The 22,916-nt window shown below is 48.7% G+C and overlaps 1 protein-coding gene across 5 annotated transcripts; it reads right to left on the reverse strand.

Annotated features, from left to right (window-relative positions):
• On the reverse strand, positions 1–21,367 carry LOC102558086 (solute carrier family 2, facilitated glucose transporter member 5). Of its 5 annotated transcripts, none has more exons than XM_014610373.3 (12): positions 21,102–21,367; positions 13,617–13,715; positions 12,342–12,502; positions 11,445–11,569; positions 7,818–7,970; positions 7,604–7,729; positions 6,863–7,050; positions 6,446–6,556; positions 5,525–5,626; positions 4,942–5,017; positions 2,590–2,717; positions 1–2,493 (listed from the first exon to the last, which is right to left on the reverse strand). In XM_014610373.3, the coding sequence occupies exons 1-12, from the start codon at positions 21,153–21,155 to the stop codon at positions 2,257–2,259; spliced, it is 1,560 nt and encodes a 519-aa protein (XP_014465859.1). In that variant the 5' UTR covers positions 21,156–21,367; the 3' UTR covers positions 1–2,256. The 5 variants fall into 5 exon arrangements, with proteins under 5 accessions (XP_014465859.1, XP_019349597.1, XP_019349598.1 ...); XM_019494052.2 differs by lacking the exon at positions 21,102–21,367 and adding an exon at positions 16,998–17,405; XM_019494053.2 differs by lacking the exon at positions 21,102–21,367 and adding an exon at positions 14,632–14,968.
• Positions 21,368–22,916: the final 1,549 nt, after the last annotated feature.

Here is a 22,916-nt window from a genome sequence, read left to right on the forward strand (position 1 = left end):
TACCTTAAAGTTAGTGAAGGGCAGCAACATCTTCAGCAGGGACAAATGCCCAAACCAGCAATGAGTTTCCTTTCCTGGGATGGGGAGAACCTGAGTTTAAGTCCTTCCTGCTCTATTTGGTTGGGGATTGTGTCTCTGGGGCTGCCAGTCTGACCTCTTCCACCAGGTCTAAGTTCATACAAGAATGGATCTGTTGATACAAAAAGAATCAGCTTGACTGGGTCCTCAGCTCCTCTCTCTTCTTCAAAGCCGGGATGTCATATTTCACAAGCAACCTTACACACCATAGGGATATGATATATCGCTATCATTCTCCTCTCCCTTCTGCAGATCCCCCTGGCATTGTTCTAGAATTACCCCCATGCACACGAGTCCAAACTCACCCTCTGCATATTAGAAACAGTTTTTCTCCCATTTTCCAAGCTTAAGAGCAACATTATGCTGGCAGTAAAAAGAGACAAGAAACACGATGCAGCAAGCAGCCATCAGTACCCACACGCCATCTTAAAGGATTTGTTTGCACATAACATCAAAATTGAGATGCGCTTCATATATATGTTTAAGCAAATAGCAACTGCAAACAAGCAATGATGGAGAATTGTCCTCTGGGTCCTTCATAAAGTCATGGCTTTTCCTCCAGATACTAAAGGAGCATTACAATTATCAGTCACGCTTTTGGAGAACACGCTGGATTTCCCAGAAGTGCTGTGTTGTTAGAAGCAAAGGGGGTTTATTTTGCCTCCTTGTTACAAAAACACAATTGCGCAGTGCCACCAAGAGGGAAACAGATGTCAAACACTTCACGGCTGCAGCTGTTCCTGTCTGGTGGATTTGGTGTGAAGACAAGTAGAAAGACTAATCTTAGGATCTGTCCAACCTCTACTGAAAGAGACTGATTTCCATGGGCAATTTCAGAGGTTTAATAGTTTTCTGACTACCGTGACCGAGGAAGTTTTGTAGAAAGCTGCTGATTCAGGGGACTGGCACTTCATGAGTCTGATTCTTCTCTCATTCACACCAATGTAAATCAGGAATAATGCAAATGAATTGAAGGAATGAAAGGGAGTTAGGACCTATGGAATGGCACCAAGACAAAAAGTCTATCAAAGATCGACTGTGGCTTTAGCAATATGGTCACAGACCACCATTCTCCCTCCCGGGCATGCCTGCTTTCCTGCATCGCCTGGATGGTTTCAGATTCATTCTCACCCAGTCCTTTGGATGTCCCCTTGGGCCAGGATTTCAGGATCTCATTTTTGTGGGTTCAATGCAGGTCACCTTGGCAGAGCTAATACTGGATTGCACCAATAGGAAAGGTGCTCAAGCACCTGGGCACCATCTTTTATAAAAAGAGATGCCCAAAATATTTAAATTGCACATGGAAATAGGTGCTGGTGCTAGAAGGAAGGCTCAGCCTTAAGACCTGCCTGAAAAACCAAGTCCTCTTGGTCTCCATTTCCATTAGAGCCACCCAGACACACACACACACACACACACACACACGTTGAAGCCTTGCTCTGAACAGAGCAGATTGGGTGTGCGGAGTTATCCCACTTCACTTAATAATTTGAGGTCTTGCTACCTTTTCTGGCCACAGTCCTTGTTTTTGGCTCCATGACAAATGGCAAAATGACCATCTGCCACTAGGATTTCACTAAACCCTGCGTCTCTGGCTCTGGTCTCTGGCTGGTCCCCACACTGTTATATGTGGCACTTGGTATGTGCAGGCAACCACACTAGGTATATTAAACTGCGAGAAGCAGCATTTTTTATGGGCCAGAGTGCAGGCTGAGGGTCAGGGGTCTCGGCGTGCTAACTCTGGCTGCACTGCTGACTCGCTCTGTAAACTTGGACCAGCCACGTCCCTGCCTCAGTTTCCCTGCCTCTGAGATGGACGCTATTTTTTCCTCTTGCACAGGAACGATGGATAGCCAGTGTCTAAATAGCATCTTGGAAGTGCTGCCTCTGGACCCAGGGGCTGGACACATTGCAGGGTTTGACTCTGGAGCCCTGAGTCAGCTGCCAACACAGAGGAAAGAGATTAACCTTTCAAAAATCATTCACTAGCAGCAACATTCATGCTAGTGCTGGCAGGGGATAGCTAAAGAGACAGCTCGCTGCCTGCTTTGGACATACTCTTGCTGCAGAAGATGTGCAGAGACAGTCTAAATGGAAAAGCACAAGTCCGGTAAGATACCTGCTCCCCCACTGAAGAGAACCCTTGGTCACCACGGGGTCCGCAAATGCTGAGGTGGGTTAGACGCTACTGTTCACGGTGACCTCTTTCTTCTCATTCCAAGTCCCTGGGATAGCGTTGATATCCATGAGCTCCTCTTTGCCCAATGCTACTTCCACCCCATTCCTTTTGGCCATGATCTGGTTGATCTCCATGAAGGTTTTGTTCTTGGTTTCAGGAACAATGAAGAAGATGTAAATGACGGTGGCCAGGCAGATGACGCAGAAGATGAGAAAACTGTAAGCCCCAAGTGCTTGCTGAAAGAGCAGAGCCAGAGTGAGAAGTCAGGTGATGCTGAGAGAGGGGCTCAGTAGCATGCAGGCATGAGACTTTGGGGTTCAGGCTTTACTCACCTCCATATAGAGGAACACGAGCCCCACAGTGAAGTTGCAGAGCCAGTGTACAGATCCACCCACCATGAATGCTGCAGGCCGGGATGACTGAAGGAACATCTCGGTGATCAGTACAAAAGGGATGGGGCCTGAAGGGAAAGGAAGTGTTTGCAGGTTTGAACAGCAGTTTTCATCGCTTAAATCCCTAGAAGGCTTGGCGTGATGGAGGACAACAGGTGCTGAACCACCAGCCTGGATAACCCAGCTGCAGGATTAGATTAATAAAAGTAGATGGTGATGACAGTAACTAGACCTTATCACCATTACAGCTTTAGCTGCACCTCTGTCCCCATCTGGAGCTGACTTCATGCCTTCACCTGGGCTTGGACAGAGCACTTTCAGACTTGACCATGGGCTGTAACACCCTGGTGGCCAACTTTGCTTTCTTAACTGGTCCAGATGGGCTTGGCTCCTGTGGTTCTCAGTACACTGAGGAGTTGTGATTCTGGTCAGTGGAGGGCAGCGGGTCATGTGCACATGAGCCATTTCATTACAGGGTTAATCACCTCCGTTTTTCAGACAAACAAACACACAGCGTGTGCCTTTAGGAGACTTGCCCAAGTACCATTTAGGAGACAACTGCTATCTGCAGGTCTCTAGAGCAATGGTTCTCAACTTATTTTAGACTCAAGGCACCACTCCATAAACCTAAGAGGTCGCTCAGGAAATGTGACCTTAGTTTTCACTTGCTTTTTAACTACAGAAAAAAACAAGGCAGAGAAATTCTTCTATTACAAAGGAATTAGAAAGACCTCAGCAGGTCAGCATGTTTTTGACACTGTGGATTCCTATTAGAAATCTCTGGACTTCTCTTGTGGATCATGTTTGCACACCTAACACTGCTAACATTGTGTGACACTCTACAGCATCCCTGAAGCAATTTAAAGGTATCCCAAGGTTGTGTGGCATCCTGGTTGAGAACCACGGGTCTAGAGAAACTCCTACAGGTATTATCGAGGCAGCCCTTGTTTTTCAGATCTAAATTAGCCCTTGCATATACTTATTGGGAAATGGTGCGAGAGATCACTGCACTTCCCCTTTGCTGCATAATGAGGTAAAGCAGGTCATTTTCTATTGCTCATCTCACACTCAGCATGGACCTATCTGATGGGGTAAATTGTCTTCCTTGAGGGCAGCCAGGTGGCAGGAAGGTCACTGCTCCTGTCTACTGATGGAACAGACTCTTGGTCACACAGAGCTCTGAGTGCCAGCCTAGCCTGGTGATGTATTTCCCGAACAGCAATGGGAAGCAAAGGGAAATAGGGCAGATGGAACTGTTTGCTGGCCAGAAGTCACTGAATGTTCACAGCTGAGGAAGAAATACATCGGGAGGGAGAGGAGAAAAGATCCTGCACTTGACCCAGCCAGCAACCCTGCACTCTGCACTGAGCTGGCACTCCAGGCCTGTTCGACTGCACCAGGGGAGCAGGAGGGAGGAGGCAGCAGCAGTTTCCATTTGCCAGTGAAGCCCTCCTGGAGCTCAAAAACAACATGTTGTAGCATTCAGAATGGCTCAGGCAGGCTCCTGCTAACAGGCACCAAGTGCACCAAAACCATGAGGTCAAGTTGTGCTTCCAGCTAGACATACACTGCTCCCACCCACTTCACAGCCCAGCCAGGCACACAATGAGGTTTATAGCAGGCAGGCATTGAGCTTCTCATCACCCTACTTGTGCTGTATAACTCCAAGAGAGCCACATTCCTGCAAAGCCGTAGGAGCCATCCTTCTCATAGCAAGGTCTTTGCAGAGCCTCTAAAAATTAGATCTTCTTTATCCACACATGCTCTGGAGATCCTCCTTCAGCTTAAGGGTTAAGAGGCCTGCCTATTTGAAATGCAAGGTGCTTCACCCTGTCTGATGCAGTCTGCATCAATATTTCTAGGTCACGTGGCCATTCAGAGATCTATGGATCAGTCCCCCAGGATGGACGCATGATGTTTGCATCAGGGCAGTCTGCCTTTATGCAGGTATAAATACGGAGCAGATGCACAGCTCTACACAGATGCAGATCAATCTATTCCCAGATGAAGTTACCCCTAGCCAAGTCAAGAGGAACTATACTCTTAATCTCAGGGCATCATTTGATCAATGCAAGATGTTGCCAGCAAAATCCCACACAGTGGTGAGGTTTTATAACTGCCAGACAGCTGCCTTAGGCAAGCTGGGGGTCTGTCCTGCCCTGGATACCCAAGGTATGTTACACTGGTTTAAATATGTCATGTGTCCACACGCCTTGTTGCTGTTAACACTGCAAGTAACCCTCCGCCCAGTTGTGCTGACATAGGAGATCAGACCGGTCCATGCATACTTACTTGCCCCAATGGCATGTCCGATGATATAGGTGATGACACTGGCTATGCTGATATATGGCATCCAGGAAACACTGGTCTGAGGAAAGTGAGTCACTGGTTAGAGCCAGTTCACATCTAAAGCAACAAACCCAGGCTAGGGTTTGCCATGAGATTTTGGAAAGCTCTAGCCCCCGGGAATGTTTCCTATTTGGCAGAGTTCATAGTGGTGGGGAGTGTGGACTTGGCAGTGTTGGTATCTGAACCCAGTGCCTTGGCTGGGCTGGAACCTCAGTTTGCATGAGCAGATGCAAGAAATGCACATTGTGGGCTCATCAAGTGAGATTATGAAGCCAGAGCCAGCCATGCTGCATGCAAGCTGCTGAGTTCTCTTACCAAAATGAGCCCATCCATGTAATCAAGTGTTTCCCTGCTTTTCCAGCAGAATGATTAGTCCCCTATGCTACTTGCTCGTAAGTGCAGGGGAGTTCTTATATATTCTCCCTGCAAAGTGGGGAGGCAGCTTTTGAAATGCCAGCCCTGCTCACATCCCCTCCAAGGTCCACAAACACACGGCAGCCACTGGCTAAGCTGTCTAGCTACACACCTGGAGGTTCAGGGCCATCGTTAGCACGGCGCAGGAGACGCAGCACATCCCAAAGCCGACAAGAAGCAGAATCCTCCTCCCCACCAGCTCAATGATGAAAACCTGGAGGACACAACAAGAGGTTAAGTAGGGAGACCCTGAGAGAGCCAACCAGGCCTTCTCCCAAAGCAAGGTCGAGGCCAACAAGTTGCCAGCTTAGTGCAGTGCTTGCTGAGCCAAGGCCTGTGCAACCTCTGGTGAGAGTCCTTCAAGTTAGAAGAGGAAGGAAACTACCAAGTTCTCAAAAGTTGTATAGAAGTGTACTTCAGGAATTACTCTAAGCCCCACAGAATAGGGTAATGGTAATAGAGGAAGAGGTTCCCATTTGACAGGACTGTCCAAGACAATCCCAGAGGAGTCCACATCGGGATAGACGTGTCCAAAAAATTCTCCAGAAGGTTTAGTTGTTTGGTGTTTTTTAAATAGAGAAGTTTTCATTTTCAATCAAATCTCCTAGGGTCTCTCTGCAATGAAGTTCCCATGGCAATCATGTGTCATGGCAACAAAACCCCCTATTTTGGAAACCATGTAAATAATAAACATTCCCTGAAGCATGGATAGATGCACCAGAGCAAGCTTCATCTGAGCACAGGTGTGGCTAACTGTGCTAGCTGCCCTGGGCTTGCCCAAGGATTTGACCTAGCTTTTGAGACAGCTTTTGCACTCACCTTCATACTGCAGGCACTGCATTACTAGCAGTGCTCGGGCCAGGTGTTTTAAAGCTCCATCTGAGCTGCAGCCCCACCTTGGGCTGCCATGGCACTGATTTGCCATTTGCTGTGCAGTGGGGGAGGTGATTTGAGCTTGTGGGGATTTTGTGACTGAAACCAAAAAGGGAACAGGGAGGGAATTAGAAGCTCTAGGGCTCTGGGAGGCGCTTACCGCAAGGCAGGTCATGACCACGTTGACGGCGCCTATCCCCACAGTGACGTACTGCACTGCGTTCTTCTCCACACCAGACGACTCAAATATTCTGTCTGCGTAGTAGAAGACCTGAACCCAGATCACAGCTGTGGTTATGCATGGCCATACAGGGTAGGGGGAGACCCCCACTTAACCAGACCCCAAACTCCCCTATGCTTTGGAGAGGTGTGCATCTGGATCCAGTCGCTGTGGTCAGCTCCTTTCTCCATTAAATGACCGATGACCAAACCCCAATCTTCCCAAATGTTAGCTCCCTGACATGGGGCTAACTTATCCATTGCCAGGGTCTAGACTGGACTTGTGTGCCCATTTGAAATAGGCTCCAGGATCGTCCTACTCCATGTGCATTAGGGTGGCCTTTCTTCCCCCACCTACCCCGTTGATCCCAGAGAGCTGCTGGCCCATCATCATGACAATGATAGAGATGAGCTGCCACCGCAGGGCCTGGAAGGTGCAGAGGTTCATCACAGATAGACGCCCTTCCTGCTTCTCTGACTGGTCTTCTCGACACATCTCCTCAATCTCATCATCCACATTGTCCCAGCCTCTCAACCTTTGCAGTGCTGTGTGAGAGGAGAGAAGGGAAAAGTTGGACTTCCCAGGGGTGCACAGCAAGGGGAGGGGACTGGAGTAACAGACACAAGAGATGACTTGGGGTGTCCCAGACAGGGCCTGTTGGCCACTTCTGCATGGTGGGAAAAGCAGAGCGACTGGCAAGCACATGGTAGGCGGTGGTTGGCAGTCATCTTCCCACAGTGGGGACAGGTCAGCAGGTCCTGGTACAAATAAGCCAATAGAGGAAGTGATATGGACCAGTGTTCCTCTCCCGGAAAGGTTTTTTATCCTGGTAGCATTAGGCAAAAATCAGTTGCTTGCTAGGTATCCACTGTCAGGGATGCTTCCACTAACTATTGTTGATCAAGTGCTTCCAGATCCTCAGCCGGCTGCTAACTGGGTAGCATGTTCCTGTTGGTACCACTAATCCAGAGCATCCTACCCTGGCTTTTGGTTCACCATGCTCCTCAACAGCTTGCACCCCTGGATGCAGACCATGCTGACACCCATCTCCCTCCCTCCTCTCACCTAGCTAGGACCATAAAGCAGCAGCTGCTGTACCTTTCCTGGCTTGTTCTTCATTTCCCTTCTGTATCAGGAGGTACCTGGGGCTCTCCGGGAAGAAGGGCAATAGGATGAGCTCCACAGCTGCTGGGATGCCAGTCAGCCCCAGCAACACCGGCCAGCCTGCAAGAGAACAAAGGACAAGGTGCTGATGAGAGCGGTGACCACCTGTGTAACTATTGGGGACCGGAGCCTTGGCTTGTGGCTTTACCTTCACGATTTCCTAGGATGCTCTTGAGACCAAGGATCTGAGCTACAAGTATCCCAATGGTGATGAAGAGCTGGGGCACCACTCCAATGGCACCTCTCAGGTTTTTGGGGGACATCTCTCCCAGGTACATGGGAACAACATTAGAGGACAGACCTAGTTAGACAAAGAGAGATAAGTCCAGCATGTGAGCACCCACTACCTTGGCTGACTTGATAGGATGCTTTTCTGGATGATGGCAAGCTGAAGTCCAGTAGATCAGGAGCAGCTAAGATGCCTGCAGCTTACTTTCCCCCTCAAAGTCACCTATTCTGGGCTAGCCAAGGTGGGCTCAGGCTAGAAGGTCACTGCCATGTAATGATGATCACTTTGAGCCATGTCCAAAGACCTGGCAGTATTTTTTCCCCCACCTCTTGTGACTAAGTACCTGAATGCTTGGCATTACCTCATTTGCTAGGGTGAAGATGTCATTGGCACCAAATCCATCATCACAACCAGTGCCCTTACTAGTCCATCTCTGCAGAAAGGATCAGGGTCAATCAAGGACAGGGAAGCTGAATTTCAATCTTGCCTCAGAAAGTATGCCCCAGGGCAGCAAAGCTCACTTTTGCTGCCCAGGCTCTCTAGTAGGATACTCTCTAGTAGGATAGAACTAGCTGCTGGGGTAGCAGTAACGTGAATTTTGCCTGTTGTCAGACCCCCTTCTACACTATGTTTCAAACTGAGTCAAGAGGCCTGGTTCCACTCTGGATTTCAAATCATAGTGTAGATGGGGTCTAACTGTGTGCCCAGACTTGGTTTAGTTCCTTGACAGGGACAATAGTTCAATAGTTTTGTCTTGTCTGCATAGGCTTTTTACCCTGCTGTTTCCAGGTCTCTCTGCTGTGCAGATAGGTTCCAGTTGAAAAGCAAAAAGGCAATGAAGTTGAGAAGTTTGATGCTTCCTGTGGGCATTTAGAACCACTAGAGTGGGCTCAAGCAGCAAAATTTGGGTCCTAAGTTTCGAGGGGCTTGGTTTGGGCCCACCATCTTTTCAATACCAAAGCTGTTCTTCAGAGTCAGAGCAGGATGGAGACAAGTCAAACCTGTGATCGGGGTTGCCAACTGTCAATAAAGTGTCAGGCTAAAAATGACGGTCAGCAAAAAGTCTGCAAAAATAAACTTGAGTTGCATTTACATATATCAGTTAAATAATGGCTATCAGTTAAAAATCTTGTAGATTGTCAGTAAATATTATATATAAAAATATCTTATTTACTGACAATCTAATAAGATATATATAAAATTTACTGACGATTTACAAGATTTTTAACTGACGGCCATTACTTAACTGATATATGTAAATGAAACTCTTCTGCCCTGCCCTGCCCTGCCCTGCCCTGCCCTGCCCTGCCACCAGGCCTCAGTTACATACATATATACATACATATACACATACACACATAATAATATACATAAATAAAATCTTGGCATCTAACAGCAACATTCTCAAATGCAACAACCGCCTGTCTCCTAGCAGGACAGTGGCCAGTAGCAAGCATCACAAAACTTCTGAACAAAACCCAAGATACAGTTTCTTCCCCTGGAGGGCAAGATGCCCTGAAACTAAGCCCCGACCTGAAAGAGTGTGCATCTGATTGAGGGCATTCCCTCCCTGATAAAACTTCTGAACCACCAGCTGCCCTTAAGCAGTCTGGGCTGTACCTTTACAGCTTGGGATACATCTCTGCCAGTGGTGGGCCAGAGTAGGTATCGAGACACAGGGGGCACTTAGCTGTCATTTGGGCATGTCACACCCTGTGGCCTCATCAGTATAAACCCAGTGTTGCCAGCTCTTACCATTGTATTTTTCACCTTGTAATAAAACCCCAGCTCCAGGAGCCATGTGACTACCCAAAGCTGTGAATTCAGCTTTTTCTTTCTTTCTTTTTCTTTAAAAGTAAATTTCCAATCCTTGGGACTCGGAAGAAAAGCTTATAAGTGGGCAGGGCATCTTGTCATCTAGACCTGGATTACTCAGATCCTGTACAACAATATTTCTCAACCAGTGGGACACGTGCCATGGGTGGGACATGAAGTTCGTGTAGGTGGGACTTCAACTCATTGTCTGATTGAAAAAAATCAGTTGTTTGCATTTCAACTAGATGAATCAACAGATCTCGAGCAGTGCAATTTTATGTGGGGTTTTTTTTATCATGGTGGGACCAGGGTTCTTTGACGAAATGGTTGGTGGGACGCAAGATGCAAAAGGTTGAGAACCGCTGCTGTACAATACCTTCAGGCCCCTGAAGCCCTGTCTACACTAGGGCTTTTACTGCCGTTACCATCCAATGAAGCTGGCCTGATGTTTGCAAAGGCACAACATTAATCAAATCCAGCCCAGGCCTGGCCACATCCTCTGGGCAAACCTCATAGTTCAGGCCAGGTCAGGTGGGCAGAGGAACGCAGGTTAGAGTCTCCTCTGCTCTGCCTTAGAGTTATAAATAACAGGAAGCGAGGAGCAGAGAGCACAGCGTTGAATATTTACTTGCTGAGAGCCAATGTTAAAGCTGCTGCCAGGTTTCCTGAGTCAGTAAATATACTGGGTCAGATTAATCTCCACTGCAAATGCACTGACTTCGATGGGTTTATACTGCAGAGTCATTGGCTTCATATCCTAGCTACCCTGTTTACCTGTCATCTCTTTGCAGAGCAGCCAAGTTTTCTAATAAAACTACAGAGCAGATTTGTGGTTGTGCTGGACTAGAGTCAGTGACTGGATTGTGACTACAGTTAGGATCAGAAGGACTATTATTTAACCAGATGCGGCAAGCATTCAAGGTGCTGTACAACAGGTAGACAGTAATAAACAGTATTTTGTTCCATGTAACCTGGGCTGTCAGTAACTGCAGCATCCTTTAAACTGTTATCAGTAAAACCCCAGGAGCACTGAGCTTCTCACAGTACAAAACCCATCTGAGAAGCTGGCTAAATATAAAGCACTTACTCCAAGCTCCATATCACCATCATCACACACCTGCTGGTGCACATTTAAAGCCAGCCTGGGCTAGCCTACACTACGTTACAGTGCCTGAAGTATAGCTAGCCACTATAATAGATCCCAGTGGCCCTGAACCCTGCATTGATAACAAGGCCATTTTCAATGTCGTCAAAATAGGTAGATCCTGGGATGGACATCTGCATATGGCCATGTCTCTAATGACTTCAGACTGGCAGAGGTGTTCTGTTGCTAGTTTAATCAAACAGGGAATATAAATTTGGCCTAAAAATATGAGGAAATGGATCATCACTCAGAGAGCAGCAGGTTGTATGAGCTGTTGACTAATAGCCCATCTTAAAAAGGAGACATCTATTAAAGAACATAGCTACATGTACAAACAGAGATGCTGCCACACAGCTCACGCTCCAGCCTCGTCTCTTCTGTTCACCAAGATCACCTTCATCAATACTGTCTGCTGTGCACAGAGTCAAATATTGAATGGAGTATTTTACCACAAGCAAACCTAGCACTACCATGAACAATATCACTCTAATATGCCGCTCATGTACCCACCTGATGTGACGTCCCCCCCTCCCTGGCCCAGAGAAACCTACCATTTGTCCTATGAGTCCATCCAGCTTTTCACCCACCTGCATTTATTCCAATGATGATTCGGGAAAGGATAATCCCCTCAAAGGTCTTTGCCACCTCCGAGGTCCCCATGAGGATTGCGGGGACAATGGAGAAGAGATTATTTATCAGTAAAGTGCCCTTTCTGCGAAGAGACCAAGCGGGTGACAATTATAGGTCATTATCATTTTTACTACAATGGTACCTAAAGACCCCAGCTGAGTTTGGGGTCTAGCTGTGTCAGGAGGGGGGCTGTGCAAACATAGCGGTGGCCCCAGCCCAAGGGAAATCTTATCTTTTAAACAGACAAAATCAAGAAAGGAAGTGTTACGATCCTGTTTTACAGGTATGGAGCAAAGGCATAGAGAGGTGAAGCATCTAACCCAGGGTAATCAAACCCAGGGGCCAGCCCAGGATTTCCTCTGTGACCCTCCCCTTCTTTGTTGCCCTCCTGAAGGCTTCTTGATCATCATTTCACACCCAAGAGCACATGGCTGAGGAGAGAGGAGTGGCGATCATGAATGGTAAGGACATAAAATACAAACAGTGGAAATGAACCACATGGACCTTTGACAAATTAAGCTGCTCCCCACATAGATGGAACAGAAAGGATTATTATTAAGATGAGGGGTCATATAAGCGTGAGAGAGCAAGGCCTAATAGCCCTGTCCAGATGGCCCATGTAGCCAAGTCCCCCACCTGCCCTCTGCACCCAGCCCATCAGACCAGCAACCACACAGGGAAAAGGAGGTGGGATCCCTTCCTGGTCTGCTTAGTGACTATTAGTCTGGTTGTATAGCGGCAGAGCGGATGTGGCCAGGAGCTGGGCAGACCTGCAGGACCGCTTTGATTCAAAACAGGGTAACAGGCTCCATTGCTGACTGGTCAGATGGCACCAAAGAGCCCTTGCTACTTACCTGCCACAATTGTTCACCAGAGGGCCAACCAGCAGGGACCCAAAGAAGCCTCCAAGTGGGAACATGGACACGGTGAGAGACCAGAGCAGCGTCTGGAAGTTGTTGTCCATGTAGGTGCCATACCTGTCCATGTAGGTTTGGTTGTAGAAGTTTTGCATGAACTAGAAAAGATCCAAGAGAGGCTCAGGAGCAAGAAAACACGATGGAAACCTTTATTCCTGCTATAAAAGCCCAACAGGAACAAACAGAGTAATGCTCAGCACAAATTCCCTATATTTTCTTCAAGTTGAGGCACACAGGATCTAGGGAGGAAATGGACAGGAAGCCCAGGACAGACTGGCTCTTCTGGGTGCCTGGCTTAGCTTCGGGGCTCTGCGCCTCTTGGGCCTCAGCAAGCAGTGTCAGGAGGACAAGCTCGAGTCAAGACTCCATCTTTCGGCACCATCAGGCCTTCTGCACCTGGATCAGGTCTCGCACCATTCCTGCCTGGCCTAGCAACACCTGGTGCAAGCCCTGTGTGCCAGGACCAGGCATTGCTCTGTCCACATGTGCCAGGATCGGCCCCACCTGCCTGCTTCTGTGTGCAGGGCCACGCTATCTGGCCTGTGGGGCTCCCCAGAGGTCCAGAAATTTGGTATCAGGGGAGCCCTGCAGACCAGATGACCTGGCACTGAGGGCCTGATTTGACCCACAGGCCAGGGGTTGAGCACCCCTGACCAAGACAGGTGGTAGTAACAGCTTGTGCATGAGCAGGGATTCATTATGGGGAGGTCGGGGCCATCAGGGAATTAATTTTGGCAATGTCCTGCAGATAATGGCATTCAGTGGACTGATGGACATAAAGATAGTGGAGGAAAATAGGAATTTAGGGTCAAGAGTAGATACAGAGAGTTGTGGTCCTTGCAGAAGGGTAACAGTGAAGATAAGGAGAGCCTCAGTACAGAGCTGTGGTGGATGGTGGAGCAGGGAAGGCAAAGGGCACGAAGAGACATACCGGCAAAAAGGAAGAGGGGGAGGATCACCGCCAGAGCCCAGTTCAACGCGATCCTGTAATCGTGTTTCAGCCTAACCCCCTGAAATCACTGCACGCAGTAAACACTAGGCAGAGAACAGCGTTAACACGTGCCTCGCCTTCCTTGGAGGACTCCTCCTTATCAAGCTTAGACTTTGTTCACATAGGAATGTGCATCGCACACATGCACACCCACGTGCCCTTCGGTGGTAGGGGTCTGCTTCTCATTATCCTTTCTCTCAAGGCTGTTACCTGCTACCTACTGGAGCGGGAGAGTTGATCACGGAGACATTGTAACCGTACTGGAAGGACGATCCGAAGGTGGACACCAGTGTCACCAAGGCGAGCAAAACAGTCAGTTTCTGCAGGGAAGAAGATGAGTTACACTGTTGGGAATGGTTTTCAGGCTGTCATTAGTGGGGACCTCCAAAAGATGCTTTAAAATATAGGACTCCTGCCCTCTTTTGCTTATGAAAAGTAGGCACCACTTCCTCTGGATTTCCCCTTGGAAATGTCAGCGGTTCGCTTGGGTCTCCCGTCACGTTGTGGCACATCTCTGAGTTCTGAATGACAGTCCCTGAACTACAATCTTTAACCCAACCCTCTTTTCTCCAACTGGCCATTGAAACACAGCAGAACCTTACATAAAGGAAAATAGATTTGGTAGAAAAACCAAAAAGTCTCCTCCCTTCTTGCTTGTTCCATTTTTACTCAAGTATCATCTGCATTTGAGGAATGAGCAGCCCACTCCATCAAGAACTTTTCCATCCACTCAGCCTGACGATAAATGGGCGCTGTTTGTAGGAACAGGGTCCTTAGTCGTAGCGACGAGTCGAGTACGCTAGAGTACGCGCTCTCGGGCTAGAGCCGGCTGTGCCGCTGTTGACAAAGCTCTTTTTTTATAGCTCGCTACCGTAACTACATTGCTACCCTAGGCAATCAAATCCCATTCTCATTCACGCGCACATTATTTCCTCCAGCTGTCATTAACCTCACTGTCTTGAAGCCTTTTCATTGCCCGATTCCCTTAGGCCACCTGTGAGGACACAGGCTCTTTCATGAGAAGATCTTTCAGAGCGACCTCTGGTTTACCCAATATTCATTCAAGCTTCCTCAGAGATTTTAATTGCCCACAGGGAGATGTCCGGTGACTGCCCAAGGTCAGGGAGTCGGTCAGCCCGAGTGAGGCTCCCAGCTCCGTGCCCAGACTGCGGTGCCTCACTGAAAAGACGCTACAATCCCTCTGTGTGGCTCCAAGAAGGAGCCAGGCAAACTCACCCCCTCTCTCCTCTTGCACAAGTTGGGACTCTCCTGCGTCTCCTTTTCTGGCTTCATGGTGACGTGTGAGGCACAAAGCAGAGTCTGGGCTTTTAAAGCAGAGGAGGAGAGGAGGGAAGGGCTCCAAAGCAAGGACCCCCCCCCCCAACCCGGCTACAGCCAGGGTGTGCCCAAGTGCACACAGTAGTGCTGTTTATTGCCCCATATACATGATCCGTCCTCTGAACCCTCCTGGGCTCAGCGTGGAAACTCTGCAGGGCTCTGCCTGGCTCCCTTGTGCCCGTGCTTTTCCTTTCCTTGGTCAAGGACAGTCAGGACACCCTGAGCCAAACCAGACTTTTGCCAAGGTTTCACAACAGCTGCAACAAGCCTATGGCAGCAGGCTGATGCTGCCAGACAGCCTATGCCACAATGCCCTGCCCCTGCAGATGGAGATCATGCTGAGGAGCGAAACACACAGCTTCTCACTGGTCTGGAGACTGGAGCACAGACTTGGGAGCTCCTGGCCTGCTTCTGGCCAGGGGCAATTTCATCTCACTTCTCTGGGACTCAGCTTCCCTACTTGCAAATAGGGCTATTGGCACTCACCATCAGCCCTTCTTACCCAGGGATCCTAACATGGGCGGCTGGTGCCTCCCAAGTCCGGGGGGGCACCAGATCACTGGTCGAGGGGGGTGGGTCACTCTGCGGCCGATCGCCCAAAGTTCCAGTTTCGTGACTGGTGCTTCCAGGGGGTGCATGGCGGATGTCAGGGGGTGCATGTGCATCCCCTACGCGTTGTCAATGGTTCCTCAGCTCACATGGAGCAATAGTGCCACTGCAGTGCCGAGCACCACTTCTGGAGGATGCGATAGGGCTCAGCTGGACACAGGAGTCATTGGTGGGCACTAAGAAAAATGCATCATGCTCTGGAGCCAGGAGCGGTGCCTTTTTGCCACCCAACCTTGTAACGTACCTGGAACCGGATGAGGGTGGGCACCAGGCAGAGCCCTGGAGCAGCAGCCTAACTGCACTGGAGCTGCTCTGCTTGCTTCTTCACATGCCCACACTCCTGGGGTTGCCCCAAGGGAGCACATGGTGGTGCATATGAGCACACCGTTCCTGCCACCCCCTTCAGTTTGCCACCCCAGGCTGCTACCTGTGAGAGTTGGCCAGTTATGCCAACCCTGCTTGAAGTCTGGTGCCCCCAATCATTGCAAGGGCTCAGCATCTCCAAAGACCAGGCTTTCCATATGCCAAGCACCAGGCCGGGCACCTTAGCCAAGCAGGCGGTGTTATTAGTCAGCTCCGGTTTGTCAGAATCCTTCATCCAGGAGAAAGCCTTTCTTTGGGCTGCCCAGGGAAACAATGGAAGGAGCTGCTATGTGTTAACATAATAGCTGTTGGCAGGGCTCAGACAGCAGCATGGCCAGGGGTTACAGAGGACTGGCGTGGGGCCTAGCGAGCATCTGGCTGCGTTTCTTCAGGGCCACGTAGGCTACAAAACGTTCCCCTAACAGCCTCATCCCGCATCGACCCTCTTCAGGGAGGACAGGGGCAGCTCCCGACTGTTGCAGCGCAGGTGTCACCAGGCCTGGCAGGGATGGGACCTGGATGTGGTTTAAACACGGTCAGGGAAGCACCCTGCCTCCCTGCTCCCCTACCAGGAATCGAATCCAGAGCAAAAAGCAGACAGCTCAGGGCCCTCCTACAGAACACAGCAACTCAGGGAAACTCGCTGTTCCTGCTCGAGTCTTTGGCCTGTTGCTTACACACCCCAACAGATTAACCTCTTCACTCCTTGGATCTTTTATCACCGGGGTAAGGGTCAAGCCACCTGTGGCTGGCAGGGGGCTAGCTCTCTACTCTGCAGTCTGGCTCTCAAAGCACTTGGTTACTAGTTAACGAAGATCCCTTGCAAGTTAATCAGAGATATGCAAAGTTCATAGATATAGCCCATAAACTGGACTAGATTAACAACCACTTTTATTCTTGTCCATGCTCCTTTTATTACTCTGCATTAATGAAATAAAATTGTCCTCCTAGACCCTCCAACTGATTGCCCAAGTGACTGCTTTATGGTTGCCCGTGTAAGGTGCTTAGCACAAGGATTAGATCAGCAGTTCTCAACCTTTTAGACTCGAGGGCCCCCCTTGGGAAATGAAAGCTCTTAGTTTTCACTCGTTTTTTGACTGAAAAGATACTAGAGCAATTCTTCTGATGCAAAGAACGCAGAAAGATCAGCAGGTCAGAATGTTTTTAGCACTATGGATACCTATTAGAAATCTCTGGGGTTGTCTCATGAATCATATTTGCACACCTATCGGTGCTACCATCGCATGACTCTCACGGCCCCCCAGTGTTGAGAATCGCCCATTTACACTCACCGTTCCCTGTCCTTGACTATTTTTGGCATCTGGAAGCGGTTCTTCTTGAGGGTTGTTTTGCAGCTTGTAAAAGTAGTCACACGGCATTCAAACTGAAGTCATGCGAACAAGATGACAATTGGAGCCAGGCTGTCCCCCATGCACACACCACTCAGCGTTTGTTCTGGACACAGCTGATTTAACAACTGCCAGCCTTGTCACTGTTCACTTAAAGTTCATTTCAAACTCGAGGAACTCAGGGGATTCTGCACAGTGCATGTGATGGATGCAAGAGCTTTTTGCAAGCAGAGGGTATAATGATACGAAAAGCAAGGCTAATTGGCAGCCCAAAAAGGGTTAAGCTGTGGCCCCCAGGCTCCTGCCTGATCATTGTTCCAGCTGTAACAGCAACAGGAGTCTTTGTGCTCCCTTTGCTTCCTCTGCCTTCCCCTGTGCAGCAAAGCATGGAAGGGGAACTGAAGGGAAGGCCTGGTTTATGGAGGCAGGAGGTGCGCGGAGGGAGTACACCCCCCATCAGTGGGGGCGAGGGGCATGAGAACATGCACAGTACCGCAGTGGGAGGGGAGGGCATCCACACATAGTGCAGGTCAGGGTGCCCGTGGCATTCAGCTCCTGGCATGTGGCAGTCAGCCCCAGGGCTGCTTAGAAAAATTGTACAGACTATATATAAAGGGTGCTCAACATACTACTTGCTACTGGGGGTGCACTGAAGGCAATACAAGCCACAACATGCAAGGCAAGCAAGACGACTGGAAAAAAGATAAGGAGGGAAGAGGAAAATCTCAAGGAACAAACGTTACAGGAAAGTGCCCAGCACCGAAGGGTTGGGGAAGGGGATTAATTGGTTCATAATCACAGACAAATTCCTAACTAGTTTCATTCCCCGTAAGCAGAAAAGCTGATTTTCCAGGCTGAATTCCTTCCAACAGCAAAACCAGATCAGCGTTGGAAATTACCTTGTACGTGCAAACACTGGAAACAACATGCAGTGTCCCACTGCAATAGCTGAGCCACTGGAGAACAGTCTTTTACTGCTAGCAGCTCTCGGGTGCAGCAGAATTAGTACACAGAGAGACGACACAATCACAAACAACGTAGCAGACAGAGGATGGAAACCCCTACAACATCGAGTCAATTTTGCCCAACCCTATGGAGAACTGTCCCTGAAAGAATCCGGGATAAACTGTTATAACTGATACCAGTTGAGTTTAAGTTTCATCTGTCTACCTCTATCCTGGGGTAGCCATGGTAAGTGCACTTCTGGGCTAGGGACAGAAGTTACACATAAACCGGTTTAAGTCATTAGAAACTGGCTTAAAACTGTAACAGACCAGAAATTCATGCACGTAAACCAGTTTCAAAACAGCTGAAAATGGTTTCAGATAAACCTGGTTGAATGTAGTATCAGACTTAACTGGTTTGAGTCAAACCAGTTTATGAAACTTCTGTTCCAGACCCCTTCCTGGCTCAAGTTAAATCACAGTTCCCCAGCATCCTGGCATGCTTTCCAGCCCTGGGCTGGGCTGTGCTGTCTGCTCAAGCAGAGAAGTGTTTAGGGGGTGGGGGGTGGGGCTGCTCCCCTTCCCAGGCAAACCCCAGCTGGGTTCTGGGGTCAGGGAGGGGGGTTAAACTCCCCCCACCCCCAGTACAGAGCTGCCTTACTAAAACTTACTGCTGGCTGCAACTATGGACTACAAATCCCAAAGGCACCTGGAAGCAGGAAGAGGAAATGATTGATGAGCAACCCTGCAGAGTCCTGCTGCTCTAAGTCTGGACTGCAAATCCGGGGGCAGCAGGAAGAGGAAGCAAACACACAGCCCATGCTGGCTGTGTGCCAGACAGCTGTGTTTTAGCACCCCCTGGCTTCTGGCCTGAGCCACTGCAGGCATGTGGCTGCATTTTCCAAATCAAAAGTGAATGTCTGTCCAGGCGTTTCTCAGTTTAAGCTCTGCAACTTAAACTAACCTGCAACGACTGAATTGATTCAGCCTTGGCCTTTTTGACTGTACTGTTTTTGGTGGTTGAATTTAATTGGCGTACAAAACCAATGTAAAAGGTGACAGTCTGTCCAGGCCTATAGAGAGATTAAGTGCTACTTCAGTTCAAACAACAGAGGATGGTCCTTTGATCTGAACAATCTTCAGTTTAAAAACCTTGTTTTAAGGCAAGCCTGGATGTGATAATGCTTTGTTGATCTTTCCCTAACGAAATATGATTCCAAAAAGTTTAGTGCCCAGAACTCGACAGCGACTCTCAAGGAGTTCCCAGAGCTTTTGCCAGCTGTTACCAGCATTAATTAAAACAGAGATACAAGCCAGAACATTAGTTGCAACAATCTTCTGAGCATTTCTTGGCTCTCTAACCACTAGAGACAGTCCATATGCAATAGAACAAATTCCAAGCTAATTAACACCTTTAGATGCTGGCTTTACATTGGGCGGAAAGCACACAAGCCATCCCATTGCCACCATGACATGCCCTGACCTGCCTGAGAGTAGACTCGAGTTTGATTCCTAGCTCCTGGACTCAGAGGAAGTCTGGGCAGAAACTGTTCATTCACTGTGTGGGGTGGGAATAAAAAGAATTGCTGCTGCACACCATTCAAGAAATGAGATCTCTTGCCCTTTAAGTCAATGAGACACAGGATAAGAACAGGAGGAGGGAGTTCAGAGTTATCAGAGGGACCTCATGTCCTTCCTTTTAATCAAAGAAAAAAAAAAAAAACTTAACCATGTTATATGACAAAAAAAAAAAAATCAGTGCAATGAGGTCTGATGCAATCAGGAGTCCTTCAAGAAGCAGCAAATATTTGCTTATCGCATCAGAACAGTTCCTCAAAGATTTGCCTATCAGCAGCCAAAGAAGATCAGCCATAAGGCAGTGCAGGAGAAAGTAGCAGGTGAAGGAACTTTGAACGCATGGATGCAGGGAGGGCTGCTCAACAGCGACCCAAACGTATCATAGCTTAGCACCCAATCTCTTCCTCGGCTGATAATGTCATACCACCTCTCTTCTCTCAGGACGCCAACACATTTTAGAAGCTTATTGTTATTTGCGGCTTCCTGTAGGTGCCTCCAGGTACACTATTATAGCACCACTTGCAACAGCCTAGGACTTCATCCCCCGTCATCTCACCTGGTGCTTCACAGCCCTGTAGCGAATGGGCCTCTCAGCCCCGTTTCAGCAACACAAAACATTGTCCACAAGGACGGAAAGACTCCCTTAATCCCTTGACTAGGAGCAGGAGAGTGCCAAGGACTCGCACGTGAACAGCACTAACTCCCCCCACAGGGAATCTATTCATACACACACATGCATTGCGCGTGCGCACACACACGCATGCGGTCCATTTACTGCAGGAAGGACATTCACAGACTACAGGTGTTTAAATTTTAAACTGCAAAAATCCCTGGGGCAGAGACTCTACAATTATCAGTCCCTAGGTCCTTTGCAGTTATCAGCCCCTAGTTGCAGAGAGTCCTGGTTTTGCTCAAGAGTGGTAGATGCCGTCCTGACACAAGTACCCAGGCACCGCTATTACCTCTGTGGTTTCAGTGTTCATTCCCTTTACCAACTGCATATAGCTTAATACTGATCTACCACCAGAGATGTCTGCCTAATAGGTATTTCAGTTTCCTCCCAGCCAACACGCACATCAATCTATCAAAGCTCACTGTGTTCATGCTCTATCCCTGCTCTCAAATCCATGTGGAGAACTTCTCTGGAGATGCTTGCTACAACTCAGCTGCCAATAGCATTCCCACACCCTCTAAGCAGCCTGTGGTGGGAGATGTGTGTTTGGGGAGCTATTTGCATTTAATCCCACTTCCATGGCCACAAAGCTGGGAGCTGAGGAGAATGTAATATTTATGGTGAAGGGCACCCTAAAGTTACAGAGCCCACTCTGGGGCACAATCAGCCCAGAGGGTATTATTATGGGAACAGCAGTACTAGAGCAGTGGAAGAAAAGGGAGGTTAGAACAGGACCTGGCACTACAGCAGGGCTAACCATCAAGAAGCCGGCAGCCCCCATCCTTCAGAGAAGACTCCATGCATTCCTTTCAATACAGCAGAAAGAGCTTTTTCTCAGCCTTGCAAACTTACCCCATTCCTGGTTAAGCTGCCCTGTGACCCCTCTGCCTCCTTCTTCGCTGGCATGGCTGCACGATCCAGCTGAGATGGTACGGCAAAAAACAGCAAGGAGACAAGACACTACGGGACATTAAAACTCCCCCTGCACTTTGTTCTGAACAAGCACTTGATTGCCCAACTGCCTACACTGTCCTCTTGGACCCTGGTGGGTTTATCTGCCCGTCTGCCCCCAGTGTGGATTTTGCCAAGCCTGGTGCGGTCTCTCTGCCTGGTAGGTGCCTGGAACCCAAGAAGGGGCGTGTGTGTTTGCACTGTAACACAGGGTTGATTTCTGCAGTTCACTCCAGAGCTACATAGGATCAGATGTCACATGGAATTCAATACAGCAGGTGGAGATGCCAAATATATCCACCCTGCTCTGGAGGGGAGTGCCCAGTATCACCAGCCAGGACCTCTCCAAGCAAATTCGGCTCATGGGTGCCAGCACTAGAGAACTCATCTGACCAGTTCTCCCTCATAGAAGGACGTTTCCAAGAGGAGGTGGCAGCAGGTAAAAGCAAGGATAGAGTTCAGATTGCTGGAGCAGCATTTAGCTGCCTTTTTCAGGAGAATGTCCTCTCTTCCTGCAAACCCTCCCTCTGTCATCTTCAAAGCTGCACAGCAGATGATGCAGGTGCCTTGTAGGCACTGCCAATATTCATAACACAGCACTGTTCCCCACCCCCCACAGGCTCCTATGGAAAAAAACAATGTGCTTATATAAAAAAATAATCTTATAATGCATCTGTGCGAGTGGGCTCAGTTAAGGTTTTGACACCCAATTCCATCATACGGCATTGCATTGACACCCAATTCCATCACATGGCATTGCATTGACACCCCTGAGATTCATTCACAGGGTTGGAAGCTTTTGATCCACCGAACAGATCTCTGCCACTGTTGCTAACAGGGTAACTGATAGGAGTAGTAGGCGGTCATCCTCCAGCACTAGAGAGGACAGATTTCATACATATTTGATGACAGTTAAAAAACAACCAAAAAAACCCCAAACAGGCCAAGTCTTACACATTATAGATTCTAGTCCAGCACAAATCGCCCTGTTCCCTTAGCTCTCGACTCCCCCTGCCTTATTTTCTCCAGCTGCCCCAATTATATCTCTCTCTTCCCTATCTGTGTCTCCTTGCCTCAGTCCATCTTAGTCAGACAAAAAAAAAAGTCAACCATCATGAAAAATTTCAGGCCAAGTGGTTAAAACTCATCTCGGTTACAATAAGGAATAGAAACTGACACTTAGAATGGAAAACGTTGCACAATCTTATTAGCAGATGATGCTGCCAGCTTTGCCCCGAAGTCCCCTTCAAAGATGTATACCCTAATCCATGCGAGGCCTTGCCTCCCTTGAGATTTTAAACATGTTAACTCACCCAGTGGAGAATCCCTGTGTCAGAGAGGATGTGAAGGCTTAGTCACGATGATCAGATAGCACACGGGTCAAGTTTTTATAAGGACCTAAGCCTCTCAGCCCTTTGAAAAAATGTCACGCACTTGTCCATGCCTGTACTAAGGGCTGAGTGTCCTTTAGTGCTGTGGTAGTTAACCTGCTTTTTATTGAGCCATGTTTTCCCTGTATCAGCGTCCTAGGAAGCCATGAGCTGCCCACCCCATCCTCAGTGTGCCGGAGTAGCTGCACCAGCTGTGGGGATAGCTCCATGGTGTGTGCACCTGCCTGCTAGGGACTGGACTGCATGCTACCCACTCAGCTCATACAGGCCCTTCAGTTTTATGCCAGGGGGTGGTGGGCATTTCAAGCGACACAAAAAACACAGA

This window comes from Alligator mississippiensis, chromosome 13 (genome assembly GCF_030867095.1).
Source record: "Alligator mississippiensis isolate rAllMis1 chromosome 13, rAllMis1, whole genome shotgun sequence".
In the NCBI taxonomy this organism is placed as follows: domain Eukaryota; kingdom Metazoa; phylum Chordata; order Crocodylia; family Alligatoridae; genus Alligator; species Alligator mississippiensis.